Raw genomic sequence first — 16,562 nt, 5'->3', positions numbered from 1 at the left:
AAGGTTTTCTTGGGCGATAGGAAGGGAGTCAAACCAAGGGATAAGGTTCTTTAGTTCTGAAGAAAGTGTCTAAGTGTTGTAATTGAAAGAATTGTTTATAAAACATTATTTTGATTATAGTGAAGAAAAATCTCCCAGATCAGCCGGGAGGCCTGGATGTAGTTTGCAAGTGGACCCGCAAACGAACCAGGATAAAAACCTTGTTGCACGCTTTTCTTTCCCTACTCTCTTTATTGCTTTAATCGATTACTTTGTATAGTTGTATTAATTGTAATAATCTGTTTCTATACTGCACTGTTGTAACTCTGATATATATGTTAGCTCTGTATGTTTGCTTCGATCTCATTTGCTTGTCATACAAGAAATTGAATCTATTTGTGCTATCTGAGTTGTTTTAATCGATTAAATCGCTTGTGTTAATCGATTATTCTTTCTGTGTTAATCGATTAAACTGGGGTTTTTTCAGCATTGCATGTTGTTTGCGAAAAGCGGATACTTTGACCGCTACCCCTATTCAAACCCCCCCCCCCCTTCTAGGTGTATTTTAGCCACTGATACCTAACAACATAGGTACCTCAAGCTGCCCACAATCTGTTTATACATGGTTGCATCTACTGTACCTTCATCTTCACATTTTGTAAGCTTGATATTGGACTCAACTGGTGTTTCTACTGAGTTACAACCACTCGTTTTGAATCTTTCTAGTACTTCAATCGTGTACTTCTTCTGATGCATTAGAATTCCTTGTTTAGAGTATGAGAATTCCAATCCCAGGAAGTAGGATAGGATTCCCAGGTCTGTCATCTCGAATTCTGCCTTCAATCATTGTTTAATCCTTTCAATGCTGGATGGGCAGCTTCCTGTGATCAAGAGATCATCAACATAGATGCATATTATCACTGTATCAGTAGAATTCAGGGCCTTGATATATACTCCATGTTCTGTAGAGTATTTTTGAAATCCAGCTTTTATGAGGAATGAGTCTATCCTCTTGTTCCAAGCCCTTGGTGCTTGTTTCAATCCATACAAGGCTTTGTTCAATTTTAGTACTTTCTGCTCACTTCCTCTGCATATGAAACCAAGGGGTTGCAATATGAACACTTCTCCATTTAGTGGTCCATTCAGAAAAGCATATTTCACATCTAGTTGCCACAACTTCCAACCTTTCATGCTTGCTAGGGCTACAATGAGTCTTACTGTCTCAATTCTTGCTACAGGGGAAAACACCTCTGAATAGTCCATTCCTTCTCTTTGCATGAAGCCTTTGGCCACCAATCTTGCCTTATGCTTAGCAATTGATCCACCAGGCCTAAGTTTCACCTTGAAGACCCATTTGACAGTTATAGGAGCCTTTCCTTGGGGAAATTCTACCATTTCCCAAGTTTTGTTCTTCTCAATGCTCTTCAGTTCCTCCTTCATTGCTACCTGCCATACTTCACTAGTAATGGCTTCTTCTACGCCAATTGGTTCAACATCAGCCATTAAGGCTAAGTGTTGGGTCAGATCTCCTTCTTCAGTTATTGTATCATCACTATAGATCTGATAGTCACTTAATCTGGTTGGAGTGGTTTTGCTTCTAGTTGGTCTAATATCATTTTGTTGTTCAGCATCCTTTGTCTCATAGTTGTTGATATTTTTTTCTGAGTCAGCTTCTTGCCATTCATGATGTAGACTTGGGCCATTTACTCTTGTTGAGTGAGTATTACTCCAAGAGTTGGTCTCATCAAATTGAACATCCCTAGTGAAGATAGCTTGCTTGGTTCTAGGATTGTATAACTTGTAGGCACTAGTTGAGTTGTATCCTAGGAAGATCATTTGCTCACTTTTATTGTCTAGCTTTCTTCTCTTCTGATCAGGGATGTGACTATAGCATATTGAGCCAAAGACCTTGAAGTGTTTCACTGAGGGCTTAATTCCACACCAGGCTTCTTCTGGAACCATGGAGTTGAGTCTCTTTGTTGGGCATCTGTTGAGGATGTGAACAGCAGTCATGGCTGCTTCACCCCAAACGCTATGTGGTAGATTCTTCTACTTGAGCATGCTCATCACCATATTCAATATGGTTCTATTTCTCCTTTCTACAACTCCATTGTGTTGAGGAGTATAGGGAGCTGTGACGTCATGTATTATGCCACTTTCTTTGCATAGAGTCTCAAATTCACCAGATGTGAATTCTCCTCCACCATCTGTCCTCAAGATTTTGATGCATTTTCCTGACTACTTTTCAGCTAAGGCCTTGAAGTTTTTGAAGACAGTGAACACCTCACCCTTAGTCTTGATTAGGTACAACCACATTTTCCTGCTTTGATCATCTATAAATGACACAAAATATTTGTTGGCACCTAGTGATTGAACATCAAATGGTCCACACACGTCTGAGTAAATTACATGTAGAATATCAGTAGCCTTAGACATAGTGTAGTTACTAAAACGTGTTCTAGGTTGTTTACTGATTAAGCAGTTTACACACATCTCCTTTGGCATAGCAATTGCAGGGAGTCCAAAGATCATGTTTTTTGATCTCATCAAGCTTATATCTTTGAAATTCAAGTGGCCTAAGCTTAAGTGCCATAGCCATGATTCATCAATTTGTGTAGTGACTGTTTCACTCTCAGACTGCATAGTGTTTAGGCTTACCTGAAATGTCTTGTTTTGTGCCAAAGGAATCTTCAATATCTTCTTCTCAGCACCATCAAATATTTCCATAGCTTCATTCACTATGTTGATTGCAAATCCTTTTTCAAGGAGCTGGCCAACACTAATCAAGTTGCTCTTCATTCCAGGGACATAGAGCACTTCTGTTATCAGTGCACTTCCTCCATCTTTCCTTCTGATTGCAATATTTCTTATGCCTTCAGCCAAGATGGATATGTTGTCTGCAAATCTCACCTTACTTTTCTTCTTCTCATCAAAATCAATGAGCCAGTTCCTATGCCCAGTCATATGGTTGGAGTAACCTGAGTCAACATACCACACTCCATCATCTTTCACTTCTTGGTTGGTTGTCATCATCAACATGATTGGTTGCTCCTTAGTGTTTGGATCTGCATCTTCCTTTACCATGTGTACTTGATGGCTATAGCTTGACTGATTTCCTCTGTGCTCATTATGAGTTGTAGTTGATGTGCATTCATTTGCATAGTGGCCAATTCGATTACATTTGAAGCATTTGACTCTTCTTTTGTCAGCTTTCTTCTTACCTCCTCTCCTATTGTTGTAGAGTTTTCAGTTAGAGTTCTCAAGGTGATCTTGATCAGTTCTTGGAATTGTGTGTTCTTCCCAGGATCATATCTAGGTTCTCTGCCCCTATTCCTGCTGTTGTAGCCATTTTTCCTTGAGGATTGTGTTAACAGAACTTGATTATCACCTGACTTTTCTAAGCTCCTTTCATTGAGCCTCTGCTCACGTGCTTCTAGTGAGCGTTGTAGTTCCTCAATTCTCAGCTTTTCTAGCCTCTTTGATTCTTCAATAGCTATGACAATATGATCAAACTTAGGACTTAGTGTCCTTAGTACCTTTTCAACTATAGTTTGATCTGTGATTCTTTCTCCATAGGCCTTCATAGCATTTGTGTGTGTGATGATTCTATTGAAGAATTCGGCTACTTTCTCATTGTTTTCCATTTGCATAAGCTCGTATTGCCGCCTCATTGTTTGCAGCTTTACCTTCTTAAGTTGCTCAGTTCCTTCACTACACCTCTCCAATATCCTCCATGCTTCTTGTGAAGTTGCAGCTCCTAAAATCTTCTCAAAGTAGACTTCATCAACACATTGATGGAGAATGAACATTACCTTGCAATCTTTCTTTCTATTTTCTTTGTAGGATTGCATTTGTGCCTCTGTTGGATTCTCGGGGAGGTATGGAAATCCTTCTTCAATGATTTCAATTGCTTCTTGATAACCTAGGATGGCTTTCATTTGTACACACCATCTATTCCAGTTTTTGCGAGTAAGAATAGGAAGATTTGTTGAGAAGCTTGCACCACTAGATCCTATTGTTTCCTTTGAAACCTTGTGCTCTGATACCAGTTGTTGGGGCTTTAGTTAATCTTCAATGAACTTACAGCATCAACAATAATGAATCAAGTGCAGGAGTGCACCACACTTAAGAAGCATTTTAATAGCAAAGAAAGCCGTAAATGGCAGAAGTTTTGGAATGATAAAGATTGATCAAAATTAATTTGAGTTAGTCCCAAACAATTTATCATATAAGCAGAAGTTGTTACAAACGATAAAATGATAAATTTAAATAATAACTAACAGATAAAGATAAACTACAGATAAATTTAGATAAAATAAAACTAACTAAATCATATATAGGATAACTCCCTATCAATCTTAATATCCTATGACACGCCTCCTCATGCTAAAGCTTAGTAAACTCTAAGCTTGTTACAAATAATTCCTTACAAATGAAAATACTCAAATAAATATATGGGCTCCACACAAAATTTGTTAAACGATGTTGTAAACGACAAAATCTTTAGATATAATCAACATGGGAATGACCATCGATGTGAAAAGAAATCATTGTTAATATAGTTCACCACTGAGATAAAAGAGGCACTACTAGAACGATCGTCTGTAGGAAGAGAAACCACTGATATAATCACTATTGAAATAATCGTCAATAAGACAAAATCACCACTAACATAATTCCTCAATGGGAGAAAAAAAGCATTGCGAGAATGATCATTGGTGGAAAAAAACTCAGTGGTATAATCACCATCAGAATGACCCTCGATAGGAAAAACTCACCACTAATATAATTTGCCAATTGGAGAAAATGCATCACCGAAATGATTGTCAGTAGAAAAAGAAATCACCACTAACATAATTCAGCAATGGGATGAAAAAAGTACCACCAAAATAATCGTCGATGGAAAGAGAACTCAGTGGTATAATTTGTAACACTCACAATTTTCTATTTTTTAATATGTGAGTGAAAAATCTTGATTTACTTTTGGAGATTTATCTTATTAAAAATATGATTTTTAGATGGATTTATCTTATTAAAAATCATGTTTTCGGCGCCTTTTCCATGGATTGTGTCAAAATTTCTTTAATTCTCAATTAATTCATTACTTTACTCTAGTGTATTACATGTTTTCCTTTTTCTTTGTACCTCTACAGGTTGCCTATTTGGTTTATGCAAATTTCAAATTACTACTCAGAGTCAGAAAGGACTTTTTGTAGAAGAAGAAGAAAACAACAAGAAAGAGCAAGAGAAAGACGTGCGCGTGTACAAACAATGGTTTAACGAGATGAAGAACCAATTCGCGACTATGCAGCCTCTAATGCTCATAGTTCATGTCTTAGAATAATTCGTCCAACTATTGAGGTAGAGAACTTTTCTTTGCCATCTACTATGTTCCAAATAGTGATGCACAACCAATTTGGAGGAGGAGCTCATGAAGATCCGAATGCCTATATTGATCAGTTCTTGGAATGCTATGAGACTGTAAGGATCCATAGGGCTTTTGAAGATGTCATTCGTCTTCGCTTGTTCCATATTCTCTTAGAGGTAGGGCTAAGACATGGAAAAGGAATCAAAATGTTGAAATTCAAGCAACATGGCGAACTTTGGAGGAGGCTTTTCTCAACAAATACTTTCTTCCTTCCAAAACTGTGCATTATAGGCATCTCATCCGAAACTTCAGTCAAAAGGACGGGGAGTCAATTGTTGATGCATGAGAACGATTAAATGAGCTAACTGAAGTTTTCCCTCATCAAGACATTCCACCTTGGATGTTGGTTCAGAACTTCTACATTGGGCTAGACTTTCCATCACAACAATTTACAGACTCTTCAGTAGGTGGTGCCTTCATGTGCAAAGGAATTGATGTTGCTTCAAAGATCATAGAGAATGTGGTTTCCAATCATCACCAATGGGCGAATGAAAGGAGACATTACTTAAGGAGAGACTCTGGTGCATAATATTTAGGAAATCAAATGGAAAATGTAAATTCCAAGCTGGAGAACCTTTCTCAAAGGTTTGGAAAGCTGGAAAAATACCATGCTAATGCTATTGGGTCTACTGCAACATGTGAGGGGTTTGGAGCAAAATGGCATAAGTGGTTTTAATGCAAATAATTTACTGAACCTGTACATGGGTCTTGGGCCAATGAAAAACCTGAATCATGCAATTACTATGACTACAAGGATAGGAGCAGAAATCAATTCAACCCACCATACAGGGAGAACAATCTCAACTTTTCCTAAAGGAACAACAACACTTTAAATCATCAACATCAGGATGAGCATGGTAATAGGAAACCTACAAAACGATTTCCATAGGTACAATCTACTCCTATTGATCCCACTCTTATAACAATAATAGAAGGTCAAGAAAAATGATTGGTTAACCTTAATAAATTTCAAGAGGATCAAATCACGATTAATAAAAATGTTACAAATATGTTAAATGATATGAATTCTAAGATAGAAAATCTGACCATCCATGGAAAAATGTTAGAAATACAAATTTCCCAACAAGCTAGCAACTTTAATTGGCAAACAGAGATGTTTCCTGGATAGCCAGAGAAAAATTCAAATAATTAATATTGTAAGGCTATCCCATTAAGGAGTGGGAAGGAACTTAAGGATGTTCCTCGAACTGAGAATGATACACAAGTGGAAGAGAAACATACTGACACAAAACTCCCTAAAGGGGAACAAAAATTTGAAAAGGTGTCTAAGTATGTAGCTCCACCGCCATATGCACCACCAATTCCTTTTCCCCAGATATTTGCGAAGGCAAAAATAGAAAATAAATATGGGAAATTCTTAGATATCCTTAAGAAATTATACATCAATTTGTTTTCACTGAGGTATTACAGGAGATGCCCGCGTACATGAAAATTCTTAAAGATATTCTATCTAAAAAGAGAAGACTAGAGGATTATGAAACAATTCCTATAATGGAGGAGTACAACACTTTAATTCAAAATAAATTGCCTCCTAAATTAATAGATCCTCATAGTTTCTCTATCACATGTTTAATTGGTAACACTAATTTTTGTCGTGCTTTGTGACTAGGGAGCAAGTGTGAGCTTCATGCCATTACCCGTGTGTAAAAAATTGTACGTGGGTGAACTTAAACTCACTACTATATCACTTCAATTAACGGATAGGTCAGTTAAATTCCCTATAGGCATCTTGGAGGATGTTCCTGTCAATGTTGGGAAATTTTACATTCTAAAGGATTTTGTAATACTAGAGATGAAAGAAGATGCACAAATTCTAATCATAATAGGTAGACCATTTGTGGCTACCTCTAGTGTTATAATTGATGTTAAAATGGAAAACTTTCTCTAAGCATATGAGATGAAAAGGTTGAATTGGATATTGCTAAATCTATTAAACAATCTTCTTTTGAGGACTCATGTTGCAGGGTTAATATGCTGAGCCGTGTAGTAAATGAGGAAGTGCCTAAAGTGAAATATGAGGATATCTTGGAGAGAAGCATGCTGGTAGATGACACTTCAAATTTTGATGAAGAAGTGGCCGAGGGTAGTGAATCTATAAATGTATGCTCACCACTCCCCTGCAACCCGCATGAGGAGAGCTTGAGGATCATACATAAATATGATAATTGGGAGAAGGGAAATCACCTAAAATGGAAGTAAAAACAGTCCCTTCACCCTCGGGTATGAGTTCATGGGATCCTGCGTGATATGCAAGGAGCAACCGTCAAGCTAATGATGTTAAACGAGCGCTTCGTCGGAGGAAACCCACACTGAAGGTACATTTTGACTTCATTAATTTTAGTGTTTAGTATCTGCTTTACTGTCTCCCAGAGTTTAGAGCCTTTGTAGGGGGATGTGTATAGTGTCGGCCACAAAAAATTATTACAGGGAAAGTGCTAACATGACTTTGCTTATTATTCCCACAAGCAACTCTTCTCCAAATGCTCTGAAATTTCCTTAGGATGCTATTTGATGATTTATGTCCAGCGGAAATATGCATTAACAGTCCAAACATGGTGTAAAGCCACCATTATTGAGTCATTTAAGTCCCTATCAGTCATAACCATGATTCACACGAGCATTAGTTCTCCAACAACTCTATTAATCTTTATTTATCTGCCAAGAATCAATAAACATAGTAAGAGTATCATTGGTTCATGAAAATTAAGAGTGGAGACAAGTATTAAAGTGTCAGAGACACTTTTAGGCTTGTTTAAGTCCCAACGAGTCATTTTAAAAACACACATTATTTCTAGGCGGATTTATTAAATAAAATATGATAAGTGTTGGTCTAAACTTGGCCCACACAATTATTGTTGAAATTAAAATTGTCCCACACTAAAGTGTGGGCTAGATCTGACTCAATCAGGCCACGCCCATCGCCACACTTGGAACACTAGGCGTAGGCGCCTCGATCAGAAATCCTAGTCAGGCCAGATTGACCCAACACCTAGCTCACAGCCTGATGCACCAAGCATCCTGCCTCGGTTAGATGTTCCTGATGCACCTTGGCCTGTGTCTTGGCCAGACTTAGTGTCTGATGCACCTGGCCCCATGCCACGGTCAGAATTCCTGTTGTGCACTAGGCCTTGGCCCTTGTCATGCACTTGACCTAGTCCATCCTTGGCTCGGTCAGAACCAAGTCTCATGATGCAATTCAGCATCTTGATACCCCATTGAGCTATATTTGGCTCACCATATAGGATCAACCATATGAGTTGTCCTAGGGATTTTGTGCCCTTTAGCATGTGCCCTTGTCATTGAGCCACTCATGCCTTCAAGGCCATCATAGTCAAGCTTGATCTAATTGGGTATTGCATCATCTTCTGACATTGAACAACCTCATACTTTTCTAACTATAGGTCAAACCTTTGTTTCAACTCTACATGAACTAAATAATAATATATAACAAAGATTAATACAACCAACAAAATAAAGAACGAAATTATGCGTAAAGTAATATAATTGACAACACAACAAATTAAAAAATAATAAATATAATAAAGTACTTATTATATAGAGATAAAATTAGTTGCTTATGTAAAATAATATTTGAGTGTATATTAATTATGAGTCTATGTTACACACTTGCCTCACATCTTCATGAGTGGCCCTTTTTCTAGACTTAAATAGCCTCTTGCCACGGTCAGAATTGGTATTGTGCACTAGGCCTTGACCGTTGTCATGCACTTGACCTAGTCCATCCTTGGCTCGGTCATAACCAAGTCTCATGATGCAATTCAGCATCTTTGTACCCTCTTGAGCTATCTTTGGCTCACCATATAGGATCAACCCTATGATTTGTCCTAGGGCATTTTGTGTCATTTTAGCATGTGCCCTTGTCATTGAGCTACTCATGCCTTCAAGGCCATCATAGTCAAGCTTAGTTTTATTGGGTATTGTATCATCTTCTCACTGACATTGAACAACCTCATACTTTTCTAACTATAGGTCAAACCTTTGTTTCAATTCTACATGAACTACATAATAATATAAAACAAAGATCAATACAACCAATAAAATATAGAACGAAATTATGCGTAAAGTAATATAATTTCCCAACACAATAAATTAAAAAATAATACAAATAATAAAGTACTTATTATATAGAGATAAAATTAGTTGCTTATGTAAAAAAATATTTGAGTGTACATTAATTATGAGTCTATGCTACACACTTGTCACACATCCTCATGAGCTCTTTCTAGACTTAAATAGCTAGTTGTATGAGTAATATATTATTTATTTGTAATACACCATTGCAAAATATACTTTAGTTTTACTTCCTTACTTCTATTATTTAGTTATACATAATTTTGAAGGTCTGGCGTAACACAACTGCCACCTGGTAGTTGCAAGAAATTGTAATAAAATAAGTAAAGGTATTTAAACATTATTTTAAGAAAGAATTTAAATACCTTTTGAAAATAAATTTTGAATAAATTATTGTCAGGTACACCCAGAGTCAAAAAAATTTTAAAAAACTATTCACTGTTAAGGTGAGAATGGGAAAGGTAAAACTTGTCTTTTACTGATCCTTGAATGTTGGTTGAATTATTTTATGGAACCCAAACTCGATCATAAACCTAAACGGTAACCCGACTCCAAATGTCAACTAAATTAACATCTGAATCTGAACACAATTATAGATCTAATTAAATATAATACATACTTGTTTTAAATAAGATATTTTCAATGTACTATGAATATATAATTTAATATATGAAATGAATATGTAGATATTTTATTAATCATATATTTATATGTATATATGATAAAAAAATTTAAACTAAAAATATGTCATTATTTTGTAATTGACTATGTACATAAATATATGATCAATTGGACAATAATAAAATCAGTCGGGTCTAATAATACTTGTCTTTTACTTAACTCTAAATATTTAATGAACTTTCATCTTTGAAACCAAACTTAATCCTAAGCAAAGCTAAACTCGTCTGATCATAACTAGATCAAATTGAGTAAGTGGATATGATTTGGCGTGCTCACCCATATTGGCTACCGTAGTTTTGTGCGTGCCAACTGTGTACGGTAATTGGAGTAACTCAACTCGCCTAAAGGCTCCATAGGACACACGAGTTGAGATAAATGGGGTGAGAGTGACACACGTGACACATGAAAAGAAAATAAAAGATATAATTTCCACATGGAGAAAGCTAAACTACTTTAATATATATAGTTTTTATAAAAATATATTGGTGGTGTATAATTTCAAAACATACCTAATTCTTGTATACTTTCGATTAACCTATTTGTTTGGCGTATAGAGAAGACCAAGAGCCGTAGAAATTGGTCAATCAAGAATAGTGCAAAGATATCGTGTCTTATAACTTATAAGGATAGTATATGACCGATAAAATATTGTAACCGTCATCTCTATTAGAATTCACTTTTAGGTGATATAAACATATCTGGACGATACCTCTAGAATTCAATTCTCAGTTGGTGTGATAAATCAAATTAATATTAGTCTAATTTGTAAAGGAAGGGAGGTTAAGAAAAATCATAGACATAATTATTAAGAAAGTCTTACAAATCAATAGTTTGTCAATTAAGTTTATAATAAAATATTAAGGTGTCATTCAATTAAATAGCCGACCTTATCAATCTCATATAGAAGGATTAAAGTTTGATTGTATTTATTATTTTATTTCATTTATATACATATATTTAAAATAAATAAATATAGATGTAATTGTTATATCGTTATCGTTGTAATGATATTTTCGATTATGTTATAATAATGTTAGGGTTCAATAGGAAAAAGTATTTTCCTGAAGATAAAACAATCATTTTAATATTTATTAAATTTCAAAATAGATTAGTTTGTAAATATGGATGGGACTCATGTAAAAAGAAAATGACATATGGTACATCAATGATAAGTTATTTAAGTACACATTTTTTACAAAAAAATAGTTCACTATTTACTTAAAAATTTAATATTGAATATAAATATATACTACAGTTCATCATATTAAAATTACAATTTAAGTTATAATATTTAAATCATAAAGTATAGATAAAAAAATTCAATTGCTAAGCTTCTTATTATCCAGGGACAAATAGACTCATGGTATTTTCCTATCTGGTGAGAAAGAGATGGCAACAAATGCTCGCAACCACCTCACACAAGAGACCCATGATGCTACATTGAGTGCATTCTCTAAAAGCAACTACCTCAACCTACACAGTATGGCTATATTTATCTTCTACTATTAAATTTCGATCTAACTTGGCTTTACTGATTAAAACTTCTACATATGTTTCTTTTTATTACCATCAACTAAAGACACTATCATATTATTTCTTTCCAAAAATGGCTTCAGAACATAATTACCATATCATTGAGTGGCACTTCAATAAGGTAAATGGCTCTGACTTCCATTCCTACAGCAAAGGCCTATTCCTCCTACTATGGTTCATTACCATTCTCATACTTCTCCCAGCATTGTTCCTATGTGTCCACATCTGCCGCCGCCGTCGTGCCACTTCCGCCGACACCGCCGTTGTGATCTCCCAGCTACCAGCTCATCAATGTGTTATAGTTTATTACACCAACCACACCATGATTCCATGTTCAACTACTACCAAGAGTCTTAGCATGGTTGGTGAAGGTTTTGAGAAGAAGGAATGTTGCATATGTTTGAGTGATTTCCAAGATAATGAAAAGCTGAAGTGGTTAACAGAATGTCAGCATGTTTTCCATTCTGAGTGCTTGGACATGTGGCTTGGTGCACATCCTAGCTGCCCTCTATGCAGGTCCTCCCTCCATGTTAGTGAAGATCCTTTGAAGAAATCTAGCATGGTGTGATCATGCTCTCAAGGCTATTATTCTTTCATTTTTGAATAAGTGAAAAATAAAAATAGTTTAATTTGTTGTAAGAGGAATTTCAAACAAGTAACACTATTGTATAAAGTAACTCTTCGTATGATCATTGTTGTAACACCTTAGTTCTGACATGCGACCTACCAGACCCATGAATATATTAAGCATGTCACCCATAAACTTAAATACTCTATGTAGTATTTTATTCCCCTCCAAGGGGAGCCTTCCGCGACTCGAACCGTGACCTCAGAGATATATAGTCATTAGACCACTAGCTTAATGGTAGTGACTCAGTTGTATGGTGACTATTTCTCCCTGAGGTCACGGGTTCGAGTCGCGGAAGGCTCCCCTTGGAGAGGACTAAAATACTGTAGGGAGTATTTAAGTTTAATAGGTGACAAACATAATATATTCATGGGCGTGAGATGTCGCATGTTAGAATTGAGGTTTTACAATTGTTTTTATAATTTAGAATTAAATATTCATCAATGAGTTTTATTTTGGTTCACTCCATGTCAAAGTTTTAAATAGCGTTAATTTTCACAATTTTGGAAACTTCAAAAATATTGATGTTTAGATTGTTGATGCAGTGGAAGCGATCGTTGTGTAGTATTGACCACAAGCAATCAAATAAAGGCATAGAATAAATAGAAAAGAAGAAATAGGAGAATTTGGTAACGAGGTTCGGCCAATTGTGTCTACGTCTCCGGAAGCGCTGAGCGACTACCAAGATATTATAAGAGAATAAGGATTACAAACCCTAGCACACCCATGGCCCCCCAACTCATGGGGTGTTTCTATTTTGTAAGTATATATGGTGCACATTATAACAAGGACCTGAGTCCAATATATAACATTGATATTCTACTCTATTCTAATGTTAGGCAATGCGAGACTTCATATAATAACATATTTCAAACATCCCTAATAATCTCCACCTTGATTGAAATAAACGAATATTTCACTCCTTAGAAAATCTACACAAGAATCTTCACCTTAGCGAATATATGACTCCACCTTGCTCAATGTCTAATTATCTTTAACTGCTCCCCTACAACATAGACCTTTTGAGTATCCTTGACGATGTTACCAAGAGCCTAACTCTCCAAACCTATAGTGCAGCTCCCCATACCGTCATTAAATGGAACACGTCGCGTAGCCACTTATTGCTAGGAAGTCTTTCGATATATTGGAACCTTTACACAAAAGTTTACTAACAATCGTCCTCTTCAATATTATGTCAAACTGAACCTTGTAGCTTCCTAGGAAAGCCCCAACTGCTACCATCATTGTCTACTCTGACAATCCTAGTTCAAAAGAACTATCATACTCAACCATAAGGAGTGTACCCACAACACACACCTTGCGTCAATGTTAACTGATGTTTATGTCACATCCTTGCATCCAAGCCGATGGCCATGTCACACCCCTGCATCTCTACCAATGCTCGTGTTACAACTTGCATCAAAGTCAATGCCCATGTCACACCCTACATCAAAGTCAGCCATCGCCTTTGCGCTTTTGTGGATCTGCTAACAATTAACGTTCTTCACTATGACATCCCAGACACGCCATTAGAATATTTCACTTCTCATCTCAAATGAAAACAATCTCTCAACATCTAGAGATATTGTCAGCACTTGTCTCTGGGTCAAACTCAACAGATGAGTCCCTATCTCCACCTTGATCCTAATCCACTACATGAATTTTTGGGATTTTGGATCAACATATATTGCTCTCATAACAGTTCCGCCATGTTTTGTTCCCCTTCAACTCATCTACTCTATCGTTGTCATTACCTTTGACACACCTTATCTGCCTTCACCCTCTTTAGCCATTATCTGTTGTCTGGGTGAAGAGCCATCTACCAGTTGGCTCTGATACCAATTATTGGTGTAGCGAAAGCAATCATTGCGCAGCGTTGGCCAAAAGCAATCAAATAAAGACATAGAATAAATAGGAATTAAGAAATAAGAGAATTTTGTAACGAGTTTCGGCCAATTGTACCTACATCCCTAAGAGCATTGAGCGGCTACCAAGATATTATTAGAGAATAAAGATTACAAACCCTAGCACACCCATGGGCCCACCTACCCATGAGGTGTTTCTATTTGATGCTTATATCTGGTGCACATTATAAAAAGGGACATGAGTCCAATATATAACATTGATATTCTACTCTATTCTAATGCTAGGCAATGTAGGACTTCATATAATAACATATTTCAAACATCCCCAACAAAGACAACTATAAACATTGCATTGATGCAGCTATAATTACAATCGTTGTACATTTTCAACTGTTATCAAATATATTTATACTTCACCAACAGTGCATTGGTCTAGTGGTGTAAGACCTTGCTATATACTAAGAAAGACTAAAAGATCAAATTTTTTGATTTCTAAGAGCGATACTTGTTAAGAGTGACAATTACTAAGCCCAAAAGAGATTAGTTCTTTACCTCAAAGGTAAGAGAATATTCTTGATAGTAACAAAAAATATATCTAAGTGAAAGAATTATCTATAATTTGATTTCAGTATCATTCTAATATAATCATGTTTTGATTGATGTGATAAAATTGCTCTAATGCAATATAATCATATGTTTTTGTTATAATATGATAAGTTGATACATGGTATACCTAACAACCAAAATTTTATACTATAATTTTATTTTAATAAAATAAATATGATAATATATTCAATTTACTATAAGAAATTAAGAAAGTATAGAATGTTAAGATAAGAAAGAATAAAAAAATTATTATTATATTCTTCTTATTATTTTTATTTTTATGATTATATACAATTATATATATAAAAATATTATTTTTATAAATTTTGTTTTGAAATTAGCATAAATGATATTTATCATATAGTTGACACTTGATATTAAGGATTAATACATTAGTTAGATTCAAAATATACTATCTTTTAAACAATAAAAATTAATATTAATGGATATTCCACATTAATTTATATAATTATTAATTTCACCATCATTATTATATCTTCTATACTATCCATAAAGTAAAAAATGATGTAACTATCCATTATGGAAATTTATATTTTCTTATTCCACCCTTACTATTTTATACTAAAAAAAAATCTTAGATAACCACCACTAATATATTAATCACCTCTCTTATTATAAATTGGAAATTATAATAAATAAAAAATATAATATAAAATACATTCAATATAAAAATACATTGTAATTTTTTTAAAATGAAATTTATAAAATTGAATATTTAGCATCATAAAATAAGAATGTGGACATATAGACATAGATGAAATGTCGACATTGTAGTATATATAATGTTATTTTAACTTTTAGTTAGATATTCTTATTGTTTAGAAGGAAATATATTGATTCATGATTGTTTAGAGGATGTATAATCCAACGTTTTTAACTATAGTGGAAATTTATGATCTAATTATGTTGGTTGTTGATCATTTATGGAGTTAATGATTCAATTGTGTTAATTGTTCAGGGTTCCTAGAATCTATTGATTGATTTTGGTAAAGATATTCCAAGTCGCATGAAAATGAGATTATTTCGGAAATAGAATAAAACGTTCATTCGAAGCCGAGATGTCGATCGACGAAAAAGTACTTTTGGTGAATTTTATGTATGCAAACTTTTAATCATGAACTAGGGGTTCGAGGCAATTAATGTCACATGCAAATTGAGTGTGTTATTATTAGTGTTTGACTTGTGCTTTGTTTGATCATATATAAGTTATATGTCATAATTTATTAGTTATATTACTTGATGATGTATTATGATTATTAATCCCTATTATTATCCTTGGTGAAGATTTTCGGTAAAAATGATGACTAGCAATATTATAATTTGAATGTTTTTAAAATAGTGTTATTGAGAAATGATTGTGCTCGAGTTTTTTTGTTTGACATTTCTATGTGAGATATCTAAGGACTTTGAGTATGAAACATGAGGAAGATCTAACAAGTTATATACTTGACATGCTTTTGAATTATTTTCTATTGTGTAAATTATTCTAAAAAGTTTTTATTAAGTTGAATGTAACTTTTGAACTATGTTCTATTCTTTACACGCACGTCCCAATATTAGAGGTTAGCAAGATCATACCCTACCTATTCACCTAGTTTGACCCGATCATGATCAAAACCAAAAAGAGTCAGGTCTCATTGGTTCTTGGGCCGGGTTTGAGTTTAAAATTTAGATCCAATCAATATTTAAGGTGAGGTAGGGAATAAAC

General features: G+C 34.8%; 1 protein-coding gene across 1 annotated transcript; it reads left to right on the top strand.

Annotated features, from left to right (window-relative positions):
* The first annotated feature begins 11,807 nt into the window (after window positions 1-11,807).
* LOC109342007 (RING-H2 finger protein ATL66-like) lies at window positions 11,808-12,302 on the top strand. The gene has a single exon (XM_019579960.1). It carries the CDS (start codon window positions 11,808-11,810, stop codon window positions 12,300-12,302), a length of 495 nt encoding a protein of 164 aa, XP_019435505.1.
* Window positions 12,303-16,562: the final 4,260 nt, after the last annotated feature.

Source organism: Lupinus angustifolius, unplaced genomic scaffold, assembly GCF_001865875.1.
Source record: "Lupinus angustifolius cultivar Tanjil unplaced genomic scaffold, LupAngTanjil_v1.0 Scaffold_48_99, whole genome shotgun sequence".
Classification (NCBI taxonomy): Eukaryota; Viridiplantae; Streptophyta; class Magnoliopsida; order Fabales; family Fabaceae; genus Lupinus; species Lupinus angustifolius.
This window is presented reverse-complemented; position numbering and strand designations above follow the sequence as displayed.

Bases quoted from the DNA above. Each gene is read 5' to 3' on its own strand.
- LOC109342007 (XM_019579960.1), top strand. From the start codon at position 11,808: ATGGCTTCAGAACATAATTACCATATCATTGAGTGGCACTTCAATAAG.